This window comes from Raphanus sativus, unplaced genomic scaffold (genome assembly GCF_000801105.2).
Source record: "Raphanus sativus cultivar WK10039 unplaced genomic scaffold, ASM80110v3 Scaffold0349, whole genome shotgun sequence".
Taxonomy (NCBI): Eukaryota; Viridiplantae; Streptophyta; class Magnoliopsida; order Brassicales; family Brassicaceae; genus Raphanus; species Raphanus sativus.
The window spans coordinates 31059-43762 of record NW_026615669.1 but is presented as its reverse complement, the minus strand read 5'-3'; the positions used below and the strand labels follow the sequence as shown (position 1 = coordinate 43762).

Here is a 12704-nt window from a genome sequence, read left to right as displayed (position 1 = left end):
AAAAATTATATGTCGGCCCACCCCACTTCATGTAGAGAAACATGTTTCGTTTCACGCTTCTCCTCCCCTGACACTTCCACTTCATCTTCTCCAATGTCTGATTTTTTTTTTCAAATCAATGATGATCTTAAAACTATTATTGAATGTTTCTTTCTACGTCCCCTTGATATTTCCCCTATATAAAACTCTAAACCGTGTTGAGATGAGGCGCCAGACATGAGAATTAAGCTAGAGGGTTATAAGGTTTTATAAAACTTTATAAAGGATTGCCAGACTTGAGAAGTTAGGCACCAGACTTGAGAAGTTATACACCAGACTTGAGACTGTAGCTACAGTGCTCGCCCAGAAAAGAAGAAACAGGATAAGGTTTAGATACATTGAACCTAGACAGTCTTGTAATCTCTTTAAAACCTTGTAAACCTTCATTGTAATATTTTTAATGGAGTTTTGAGTCTCTCTCTAGTCTCTCTCTTGTTCTTATTCTCTCTAATCTCTTAATCACTTCAATCTCATACAAAATATTCAGATTAATCTGAATCACACTATAAACCCAAAAGTGTTTATGGTATCAGAGCCTGGTTCTCTAAAATCTGGGTGTGATTTTTTTTTTTTAAATCTGAGTGTTCTTGAGGGTTTTCAAGAGCTAGATCTTTGAAAAACTCAAGATTGTTTCTGTTGGTGTTTATTTTTGGAGGTTTTGGAGGTCAGATCTGGTGCCTACTATTCAATACAAAGATGGAGCTAAGATCTGATACAACAACAAGGCATGAAGAGGAGATTAATGAAAGTTGGTCCAAATGGGCTAGAACAACTCTTGAGAGTTGTGGGTTGTGGTGTGGCCATGTAAAGGAAGGACCTTTAATGGAAATGGTCATGGAAGAAGGTCAGACAAGAAGTCTGGAAAATGGAGATGAGGCTGCTCAAGAAAACACTATAAAGAGTGGAATTGAAGCAGCTCATGAAGAAAAATCCAAACTTGTGAAGGTGTGTGAGGTCAAAGAGTTGATCCGTAACTATAAACAAGGGAAGGATGAGATTTTTCAGCTTGTGGGAAGGCTGAGAGAAGTGTGGCTGGAGCTTATGGCAAGGTCAGACACTATTCAAGAAAGGAAAGAACAAGATGGTGTCTTTAACTTTCTGGTGGCTAAGATATGTGAGTTTGTTCATTCAATACACTTGTGATGTGTATGAGAAAAGGAAGGTATCAACTCAAGTGAGGGGTGGTACTAGCTTTAGAAGAAGAAGATTAAGAAAACTCTCCAAGGGATGGTTCATGATGAGAAATACTTGGAGAAGAGGCAAGGAATCAGGTCATCTAAGTGATAAGATGAGCTTGAAAATGATCAAGGAAGCTGCGCAAAAGGTGGTGAAGGGAGAGTGTTCTTACTCTGCCTACATTGGGAGCTCATGTGAGGAAAGTATGGTGGTAAGGAAGCAAGAGACCAAAGGAGCAGATGATCCTATCACAAAGAAGGAATGGGATGAGTTTGTTAAGTATGTGTATGCTTTGGCTACGACCCGGAGTCAAGGAGCTCCTGCCTTAGCATCCACAACCAAACCCGTCATTATTGATTCTGGAGCAAGTCATCATATGATCAGTGATAGGAGTCTGATTAGTGAGGTCAAGGCTGCAACAGGGAGTGTGATGATAGCTAATGGAGATAAGATCCCAATAGAAGGAGTAGGAAATCTCAAGTTATTTGAAAAGAACTCAACAGCTTTCTATCTGCCTCAATTCACTTCAAATCTGACATCAGTAAAGAAAGCTACCGTTGATCTGGATTGTCAAGTGGTATTCAGACCAAATGAAGTTGAGTTCCAAGATTTGAAGACTGGAAGAATCATTGGCAAGGGAGACAGCAAGAATCAGCTCTACCATCTCCAAATGACTAAGAATCCTAAACCCTTTGATTATGTTTGCTTGAGTAGTGCCATTGATGGAGTTGATAGTAGTACTTGGCATGTTAGATTGGGACATCCTCATGCTCGTGCAATTGAACTGATTTTACCTAAATTGTCATTCAATCACTTAGAGTGTGAGGCTTGCATCTTAGAAAGCATTGTAGAACTGTCTTTCCTAGATCTGAGACAATATATGAGCATTGCTTTGACCTGGTTCATTCAGATGTATGGACAGCTCCCTGCATGTCTAGAGATAGTCAGAAGTATTTTGTGACGTTTATTGATGAGAAATCTAAATATACTTGGGTCACAGTGCTTCCTTCTAAAGATAGAGTTCTAGATGCCTTTATAAACTTCCAAGCATATGTTGCTAATCAATACAATGCTACTGTGAAGGTTCTAAGATCTGATAATGGAGGAGAGTACACAAGTAATGCCTTCAAGAGTCATCTAGCAAAGCATGGGATTGTGCAATAGACAAGCTGTCCTTACACACCACAGCATAATGGGGTAGCTGAGAGGAAGAATAGGCACTTGATGGAGGTAGCAAGATCTATGATGTTCCATGCTAAAGTCCCAAAACGCTTCTGGAGTGATGCTGTTCAGACTGCCTGCTATCTCATCAACCGAGTACCAACCATGATCTTGAAGGATCTTTCTCCATTTGAAGTGTTGAATAAGAACAAGCCAAGTATTGATCATCTAAGAGTCTTTGGGTGTGTGTGCTATGTATGGGTTCCAGGAGAGCGGAGAAATAAGCTGGAGGAGAAGAGTACTAAAGCCATGTTTATTGGATACTCTATGACCCAGAAGGGTTACAAGTGTTATGATCCAGACACAAGGAGGGTGCTGGTATCAAGAGAAGTGAAGTTTGTGGAGTCTACAGGGTATTATGAGAAAGAAAAGTGGGAAGACTTGGAGGATCAGTCTCAAGCATCACCAGGAAGGGCAAACACTCTGAAGATTTTGATGGGAAAACTTGGGATAAACATGTCTCAAGATCAGGTGCCAAGAAGAACACCTACTAATCAAGCTGAAGAAGCTAGCAGAGAAATCCCTCTTGACCATGAGAGGGGGAATGGAACTGAACCTGGAGTGCAAGAACAATATGGAGCTGAAGAACCAACTCATCTTGATCATGAGGGGGGTAATGAACATGAACCTGAAGCTGGAGGTCAAGGAGATCAAGGATCAGGTGTGCATGATCAAGATGGAGTAGGAGAAGAGAGTCATGAACCTGAAGGAGAAGTTCAGACTCAAGGAGAAGAAGAACAAGAGGAGGTGCAACTGGAACCAGCTCAAGAGGTTCAAGCGCCAGTCTTAAGGAGGAGCACAAGGCAAAGGTATCCTTCCAAGTGGGTAAACACGAAAGTGTACTACAATGCCCAGATTGTGGAGCATCCTTCTCAAGCCGTGTGTTCCTTTGCTGAGTTCCCTGAAGAGCATTACGTATTCATGATTAGTCTGGATGAGAGCTATGTGCCAAGGTCCTATGAAGAAGCTATGGAGATACAAGAGTGGAGAGATTCTGTAGCCGATGAATTCAATGCTATGATCAGAAATGATACATGGTATGAGAGTGAGCTACCAAAGGGAAAGAGAGCAGTTTCCAGCAGATGGATCTTTACTATCAAGTACTTGCCAAATGGAAAGATAGATAGGAGGAAGACCAGATTGGTGGCAAGAGGGTTCACTCAGACATATGGAGAAGATTATATTGACACCTTTGCGCCAGTTGCCAAGCTGCATACAGTTCGAATTGTGTTATCCATTGCAACAAACCTAGAGTGGAATTTGTGGCAAATGGATGTAAAGAATGCTTTTCTACAAGGTGAGCTAGAAGATGAGGTATACATGCTTCCACCTCCTGGTCTTGAACATCTAGTAAAGCCAGGAAATTTTTTGAGATTGAAGAAAGCGATATATGGGCTGAAGCAATCTCCTAGAGCTTGGTACAGCAAGCTGAGTACAACTCTCAATGGGAGAGGGTTCAGGAAGTCTGAAATAGATCACACCCTCTTCACTCTGACAGGACCATCAGGGATCATTGTTATCTTGGTGTATGTAGACGATCTGATTATCACAGGCAGTGATAAGGCTGGGATCCAAGCCACAAAAGACTTTCTCAAGTCTGTGTTTGATATCAAAGACTTGGGAGAGATGAAGTATTTCTTGGGGATTGAGATATGCAGATCCAAGGAGGGCTTGTTTATGTCTCAAAGGAAGTATACTATGGATATGCTGAAGGAGACTGATGTGCTTGGAGGAAAGATTGCCAAGACACCTCTTGAGGAGGGATATAAGGTCCTGCGTGAGGGGGAGATTGAAGAGAACAAGTTGTTTGAGGATCCTAAGCTGTATAGAAGGATGGTGGGTAAGTTGATCTACTTGACCATCACAAGACCAGATATATGTTTTGCTGTGAACCAAGTGAGTCAGCACATGCAGACGCCAAAGAACCATCACTGGAAGATGGTTGATAGAATACTGAGGTATTTGAGTGGCACATCTGGACAAGGAGTTTGGATGGGTTGCAATGGCAATACAGAAGTGGTTGGTTATTGTGATGCAGATTGGGCAGGAGATAGAGTAGACAGAAGGTCTACCAAAGGGTATTGCACTTTCATTGGAGGGAACCTGGTTACATGGAAGAGCAAGAAGCAGAAAGTGATCTCCTGTTCAAGTGCTGATGCTGAGTACAGGGCCATGTTGAAGCTGACAAACGAGTTGGTATGGATCAAGGGTATCTTGAAGCATATGGAGATTGAGCAGACCACTCCTATGACAATGCACTGTGACAATCAGGCAGCAATTCATATTGCCTCCAACTCAGTGTTTCATGAGAGAACAAAGCACATTGAAGTAGATTGCCACAAGGTGAGGCAGATGATTATCCTAGGAGTGATACTGCCATGTTATACAAGGAGTGAGGATCAATTAGCAGATGTGTTTAGTAAAGCAGCAAGATTGAAGACAATGGAGTCCATACTCTCTAGGCTTGGACTCATTGACCTTACTCCTAGGAGCTGATCCCCTTGATCATGAAGTCTCCACTCTTTTTCCCTCATCAAGTTTTGTCCCAATGGGTTTTCTTGGTGAGGTTTTTAATGAGGGAGGTCTTCATGACTTTTCAAACTTGACTTGTTTCACATGGTCAAGCTTGAGGGGGAGTGTTGAGATGAGGTGCCAGACTTGAGAATTAAGCTAGAGGGTTATAAGGTTTTATAAAACTTTATAAAGGATTGCCAGACTTGAGAAGTTAGGCACCAGACTTGAGAAGTTATACACCAGACTTGAGACTGTAGCTACAGTACTCGCCCAGAAAAGAAAAAACATGATAAGGTTTAGATACATTGAACCTAGACAGTCTTGTAATCTCTTTAAAACCTTGTAAACCTTCATTGTAATATTTTTAATGGAGTTTTGAGTCTCTCTCTAGACTCTTTCTTGTTCTTATTCTCTCTAATTTCTTAATCACTTCAATCTCATACAAAATACTCAAATTAATCTGAATCACACTATAAACCCAAAAGTGTTTAAACCGAAATCCATTCTTAAATCAAAACCTAAGCTAAATCCTTATCTATCCTTTCCATTTATTGGCTCCATCACGATGTGTCTCCAAAGCTTCCTTTCGATCTTTGAGACGGTGCCAGGATCTGTATAAATAGAGGTGAGATTCCTCGCCTTGAACTCATCTTCTCTTTGTAACTCTTTATATCTAATTGATAACTCTTGAAAAAATTTCACAGTGGATGATTTTGGTTACGTTTATTGATTTGGTTTTTGTTTGTTGATGGAAGATGATTTGGATATATTTTATTAATTTAGAAAGCTTGAATTTAGATGATTTTGATTTAGTTTTGGTTTTATTTTTGTTTTTATGTTAGATGATATTGGTTGTATACTGATTTAGAAAGCTTTGGATAATATTGGTTTTGTTTATTGATTCTGTTTTTGTTTGTTACTCCTTTTATTTTTTCACAACTTAATTTATAGTTTCGTGTCAAAATCTTTGGGTCTCTCTTTTGCAGAATGAACTTTCACGGAGAGAGATGAGAAAATAATCTTCCGGTTTGAATCCAAGTGAGAAACACTCTTTTTGTTTTTTTTGGGTGTATGATTGTTCCGTTTCTCGGATTTTTTTTTCGGCTTTGTCCGAATTTTCTTCCGTTGCGGATAGTAGGTTTGTCTTTGCTTTTCCTTTAGAAGATCAATCTAATTTCGTTTGATTTGAGGGGTTTTCTCTGTAAGTTAGTTATGCTTAGATCCTTGATTTAGAAACGAAACAATCTCTGTTTGATTAAAATCTTTTAGACAGAGTCTCCTTGCAAGTCAAGTGTCTGTGTGTTTTGGATTTTACTTTAGTGAAGATAAACAGAATCAGATAAGTTGAAGCTTTCTAGAAGGTGTTTCAACAAGGTATTGTATCTTTTCATTTGAAGCTTTCCACTGTTTTCACAGCTAACGAACCGATGAACTCTTCAGATCCATGGCGACCGTATGAAGGAAGAGCTTGCAAGCAGATTCAAGCAAAACGAGATTGGAGAACGATGATGCTCAACCGCCATGCTTTACGGTGAACAAATCACGGTCTCTGTACTCTGTTTCACAATGATATTGGTTTTGTTTATTGTTTTTGTTTTTGTTTGTTACTCCTTTTATTTATTCAGAACTTAATTTATCGTTTTGTGTCAAAATCTTTGCGTCTCTCTTTTGCAGAATGAAACTAACCTTTGTTAATCAGCTTCTGATGATGAAATGTGGAAGCAAAGTTCTACGTGGTAGAAGCCTAGGACATCACTCCCAAGAACTTGAATACTTTGAGGTGAAGCATTTGTCTTTGTTTGTCTTTGTCATTCTCTTGGTTATATCCATTGGATACTTTGTAGGAATCAAACTAAACGCCTTACTCTGCAGGCTGTTGAAGGGGTTCTAAAGATCAAGGACGGATATAATCCTGCAACGTGAATGCTTGAAGATGGACATTCACATTGGAGTACCTTATTGCACAAAAAAATATTAATTTTATAATTATTGCACAATGTCAACAAATAAAATTTATAAAATCAGTGTATTTGCAAAAATAACTTAACTAAAACACATAATATAATTCACAATATTATGTAGTTAGAGAAGAAAATAAAATTTTCACAAAAAAATAAGAACAACAGTAATATACATTTTTATTTTTTCATGTACCATAACTCAACTATCAAGAAAACAAAAATTAGGAAATTTACCTTAAAATTTAACAAAATGATTTAAAAGAGCATCCACAAATTAACTTATAACTAAAACAGTGATTTTCAATTGTTTTTTAAAAAACATTATCAGGAAAATGAATCAATAACATTTATTTTGAAAATCAAAGTTCTTTACTCGGAATAAAATATTAATTCTATTATTTTAGTGATATATATTAATAAAATATCTTATATTAAATAAATAATACTATAATTAATTATACATTTAACTTAAATAAATTTCATCAATAATCTACCGTCAAATTTAGTAAATTTATAATCAAAACAATTAATTTTAAGAAAATAAAATTTAAAATTTATATTACAGAAATTAATCAGTAACGTTTTTTTTCAACTACTCAGTAACTTTTATTTCAGAAATGATAATCATTTATTCAAAAACATGGTTTACTTGATTTTCAAATATAATAAATATAAAAAGTTATATCAAACATGTATATTTTATTAGCTTGGTCAAATATATTAATTAATTATCTAATATTACATAAAAATATTATAATTATTTATACATTTTAACCCAAACAAAAAATTTACAATAGTCTACTGTAAAACTAAATTTAGTCAAAACAAAAAATAATACACTAAAGCATATTAAAATTGAACAAAAAAATGTGAATTATTTTACAAGTTTGCTTTTTTCTACAAGCAAAAATGAAAACGTAGGCTGCAAACATGTGACTAGTTTGGATCCACTTCTGTAGGGGCCATGATACCTCTGTATAATCCAAAAAATGAAAAAGAAAAATAATAATCTCACAGGTTTCTTATGGTCATCCAAATCCAGAAAATCACAAGAAATGATGTAGTGAAACATCCAATTATTAATATATAATTAAAGCATAAATTACTTAACAAAAGAAAATCAGTTAAGCTTTTAACAAGAAAAAAGAAAATCATATTTTACTAAATAACAAGTAGTATTTATTTTCAAAACTCATAACTAATTTTTCAGATAAAGTCGTTTATTTAGTCTTTAACTACAAAACATGTTCGTGACAAAAAAAAAAAAAAAAACTACAAAACATGTAAAAAAAATTGAATAATAATATATATTTTAAGTAATAACAGTTTATATTAAATATTTACTTTAACTGCTTAAACTATTTGTTACTTTTCATTCCGCCCGTAGGATTTAGGGTTTAGGGATTAGAAAAACCATGCTAGCATGTTACTTTAAAATTTATGGGAATACAAAACAGCAATTACATATCACAGCATGGACATTAAAAATAGGTGCGACACCTACTAATAATATACAAAGATGAAAAGATTGTTTTCATGATTTAAGCAAAGATGGGTTGACAAAAAAAAAGCAAGAGATGTAAGTTTACTGTCAGAAAATGATAATAAAAACGAATGCATTCAAATCTTCAATTCACTGCCATGCCAATTCCGGATATCTGAAAAAACTATAAATTAGACCAGATATTTGTTTTGATCCATATAACTGAAAAACAAAAATTATTACAAAATAATAATATTTTAAAGCATAAGAACAACAATAACATGTCAGCAGTACAAAACTAGACAATTTGTATGACACATGCTTTTATTACAAACAAATGACCAACTATATCAAAGTGAAATAAAATCAAAAGAATATATATAAACCACTATAATATATTTAATTTTTATAGAAATTTTGTGTCCTCTTTAAATAACGTTAGTAATTTTTTCAACTCAAATCAACAAAATTTAATAAAATTTACAATATAATCTTAGAAAACAAATTACTTTACTTATGCTCAATTTAGAATATTTTTCAAATATTTATAAAATTTAGAAATATTTTAATATAAAATAATTTTATTGTAAACTCACCCACCCGTAAGGCAGGCCAATCACTAGTGATAATGTTAAAAACAATTAAAATTATGAGATATCAGTATGGTATTTTTTTTCCTCGTAACACTAGTATAATCTAAAATTTGTCCTCTAAAACAAACACATAGCCTAAATCATACACCCTTAACCTAAACCAGGAAATACACCCTTAACCTAAACCAGGAACGCTGTACCATAAACTGAGAACCCTGAACCCTCCAAATACAAAACCACTTTCTCCTCTTTAATCATTTTATCAAATATATTGCCATATCATGTACATCATAGTAGCATGTACACCATCGCCTCTACAGAGTGTATACCATAGCATGTACACCATACCACACAGCAGAGTGTAAATTAAATTAAAATTTCAATCAAAATTTCCTTTAAAACATTCAATTATTAAAATTTTGCATTTAATTTTTTAACACTAAATTATATACCCTAAACATTATATTATATACCTTAAGTTTTTTTCCATATACCGAAACACTAAAAATACCATATACCACAAAAACTAAAATCAAACACTAAAATGAAACCCCTAAACTTAAAATCCTAAATCAAATACAAAACCCTATACTAAGAACTAAACCATAAACGAAACATAAAGCCCTAAATTAAGCACTAAATCCTAAACAAAACATGACACCCTAAACTGTATACTTAATACCATAAACCAGAAACTAAACCTGAATCCCTATATCCGTACAGTAATTGAACCCAATACAATATAAACTTAAATCAAATTCTATACACTAAATAATAGATCCTAAACACTAAACCCTTAAATAAACACTAAGATAATAACCCCTAAAGTTAAAATCCTAGACCAAATACAAAACCCTAATCTAAGGACCAAACACTGAGCCCTAAAATTAGCACTAAATCCTAAACCAAACACTTAATCTTTAACTAAGTACTAAACCCTAAACGAAACCCTCACTAGTAGAAAAGTTGTCTATAGCCACGGTGATTTTCGTGACAACAGCTAAAAATTCGTGACTATACAGAGTAATAGACACGAAAAGTCACGGAAAAAAAACGTAGCTATACGATCGTGACCATTTTGCATCGTGATTGTTTCGTGACTTAAATAGTCACGTTTTGCCACATGCAATTTTGTGACTAATTTAGTCACGCTATAGGCACATAAAAATTGTGACTATTTAGTCACGTTCTGTTTATGACTAATACGTGACTATTACTAAAAAAAAATAAAAAAATATTTTTATTAATTAATTATAAAACAAAATACAACAGATATAAAATATATTTCTCCGGTGAGCCTCCGCTTTTGTCACCTCCGCCTCCGGTGCACCTCCGAATTATGTCCACTTCCGGTAACCTCTCACTCGTCACGCCTCCACCGCCGGCTAGCCTGGACACATTCACGAATCTTCATCTTCCTCTTCTCAATCTCACTCTCCATAGCTCTACACGCTGAAAACACCGAGTCATCTCAGGCTCCTGTGAAAATTCATTTCATTGTTCAGAGAACCAATTCGTCACACGTCCTTCTCCGGCCACCACTTCTCCTTCGCGTTCAGAGGACCAATTCGTCACACTGCCTCCGATTCTCACGCGACCACCGCTGCACCGCATCTGTTTCGTCACCCCACCACTTCTTCATGATTCATCAGTTCTTTCCATTTCTCAGATCTGTAAAAAGACAGTAAGCAATTAGTATAAGAAGAAAACGGAAAGAATACTACTAGAGAGGAGGAAGATGACGATAAAAGAAAAGAAGATAAAAACTAAATCATAGATGTGTGAACTTGTAACGAAGAGAGCAAGAGAGAAGATTCAATGGGACGAAGAAAGAAGAAAGAAGAAAGAAGAAAGAAGAAAGTTGAGAGAAGAAAAACAAAATAGATCATTTGTGTCCGTTAGATATTTCTCTATCAATGGTGGATAACAAACAAAGTGTAATCCGCGTTTTCATAAACTAGCCAATGAGAAGCCACCTACTAATTAAATAAATATTTTTTATTGTTCCCTCGTTGACACAGACGTCATTACTCATTAGAATAAACTTGAACGTGTTTGTGTTTCTAAGTTAGAAGTTCAGGGTTTGGGGTGTTATTTTATTTTATGGTTAATAGTTTTAGTTTAAAGTTTCCTGATGTCAATTTTTTTTTAAAGAAGGTAGAATTTTAAGGTTATAAACTATAGCATATGGTTTGAAGTTTAGAAATAAGTTTTAAAGTCTAGGTTTAAGTTTAGTGAACTCACGAAATACAGAGAAGTGGTTTTAGTGAACTTTTTGTAACTTCTTTGTAAAAGTATCTGTAACTTCTCTTGTATTTTGTTGTCATCCATTTGTTATTTGTGTAATTTTGATTATAGTACTTATATGTTTGAAATAAGATTTAAATTTAGAATCTGTAGCTCAATATAAAGTTTTAAATTTGGATTACTTATGAGTTAGATATAAAGTTTTAAATTTACAACTTGAGGTTAGGATAAGGATTGGAAAAGATTTGAAGTATAATTTGTGGTTAAGTTCCAAATTTGAAATTATGATTTGACTTTGTTTTTAAATGTAACTTTTAATAGAGATTTTAATTATATTATAGTAACATAACTGTATATTGTGTTTAGGGTTTAAGAATCATATTTAGGGTTTAGGGATTTAACTAGTCACAGAAATAGTGTAACAAAATCATGACTATTTCAAAATAGTCACGAAATTTGGCGTGACAAAACGTGACTATAACTTATCATGACAAATTAGTGACAAAATCGTGTCATTTTAGCCACGAGATAGCCACGGATAGTCACGTTTTCATGTTTCCTGACTGTTTATGACCATTTCGTGACTAACTCATAAAAAGTCACTAACCTTCGTGACAAAAACGTGGCTATGTCATATTTTTCTACTAGTGCCTCACCAAACACTAAATCACACATTAAAATTAAATGGATCAATTTATTGTATTGTCAAATCTGTTTGATATATACTATGAACACTAAACCCTAAACCGTTGGATAAACCCAAAATCTTTGGATAAATCTTAAATTCTAAATCATAAACATTAAAAACTAAATCTTAATAACACTAAACTCTAAATCTTTAACCCTGAACTTTTGGATAAATCCTAAGCTTTTGAAATAAAAATAATATTAACAACAAATTTTCTTTCTATGTTGTTAATGCTGTCAACAAAATACTAAACCCTAAACCCTAAATCTTAAATCTTAAACCCTTGGATAAACCTTTGGGTAAAGACTAAATCTTTGGATAAATCTTAAATACTAAATCATAAACATTAAAATTAAATTTTAATAACACTAAACCCTAAAACCTTTGATAAATCCTAAACCTTGAGTTTATGATTTATCCAAGGGTCCAGGCTTTACCCATGGATTTAGGGTTTAGTGTTTAGGATCTACGGTTTAATATTTGGGGTTTAGGGTTTAGTGTTATTAAGATTCAGTTTTAAATGTTTAGGATTTAAAATTTACCCAATGGTTTAGGGTTTATCTAAGGATTTAAGGGTATAATTTAGGATTTAGTGTTTAGTGTTTAGTGTTTTAGTGACTACGTTAACAATATTTAGAAAAACATTTTTGTTATTATTATTACTTTTTTATTTATTTTAAAAATATAATATAATTTGACAAATTATTATTATTTTGTTTTTTTTTAAATATCAAATTTGAAATAACTAAATCTTATTGGTTTTACCCTAGGGGTGAACCCAA

At 34.3% G+C, this 12704-nt stretch overlaps 1 protein-coding gene across 18 annotated transcripts; it reads left to right on the top strand.

Annotated features, from left to right (window-relative positions):
* Nucleotides 1–5328: 5328 nt before the first annotated feature.
* LOC108845944 (uncharacterized) lies at nucleotides 5329–6992 on the top strand. 18 transcript variants are annotated; one of them, XR_008939967.1, is made up of 5 exons: nucleotides 5329–5575; nucleotides 5937–5988; nucleotides 6391–6481; nucleotides 6625–6730; nucleotides 6823–6992. XR_008939967.1 is itself a non-coding variant. In XM_018619147.2 (4 exons), the coding sequence occupies exons 1-4, from the start codon at nucleotides 6022–6024 to the stop codon at nucleotides 6871–6873; spliced, it is 339 nt and encodes a 112-aa protein (XP_018474649.1). In that variant the 5' UTR covers nucleotides 5983–6021; the 3' UTR covers nucleotides 6874–6992. The 18 variants fall into 18 exon arrangements, 1 of the variants encoding a protein (XP_018474649.1); XR_008939968.1 differs by having other exon boundaries at nucleotides 6367–6481; XR_001948572.2 differs by adding an exon at nucleotides 6224–6324 and having other exon boundaries at nucleotides 6391–6730.
* Nucleotides 6993–12704: the final 5712 nt, after the last annotated feature.

Bases quoted from the DNA above. Each gene is read 5' to 3' on its own strand.
- LOC108845944 (XM_018619147.2), top strand. From the start codon at position 6,022: ATGATTGTTCCGTTTCTCGGATTTTTTTTTCGGCTTTGTCCGAATTTT. The intron at 6,089-6,366 runs GTTTGTCTTTGC...CTGTTTTCACAG, and splicing joins TCTTCCGTTGCGGATAGTAG to CTAACGAACCGATGAACTCT. The intron at 6,482-6,624 runs GTGAACAAATCA...TCTCTTTTGCAG, and splicing joins CTCAACCGCCATGCTTTACG to AATGAAACTAACCTTTGTTA.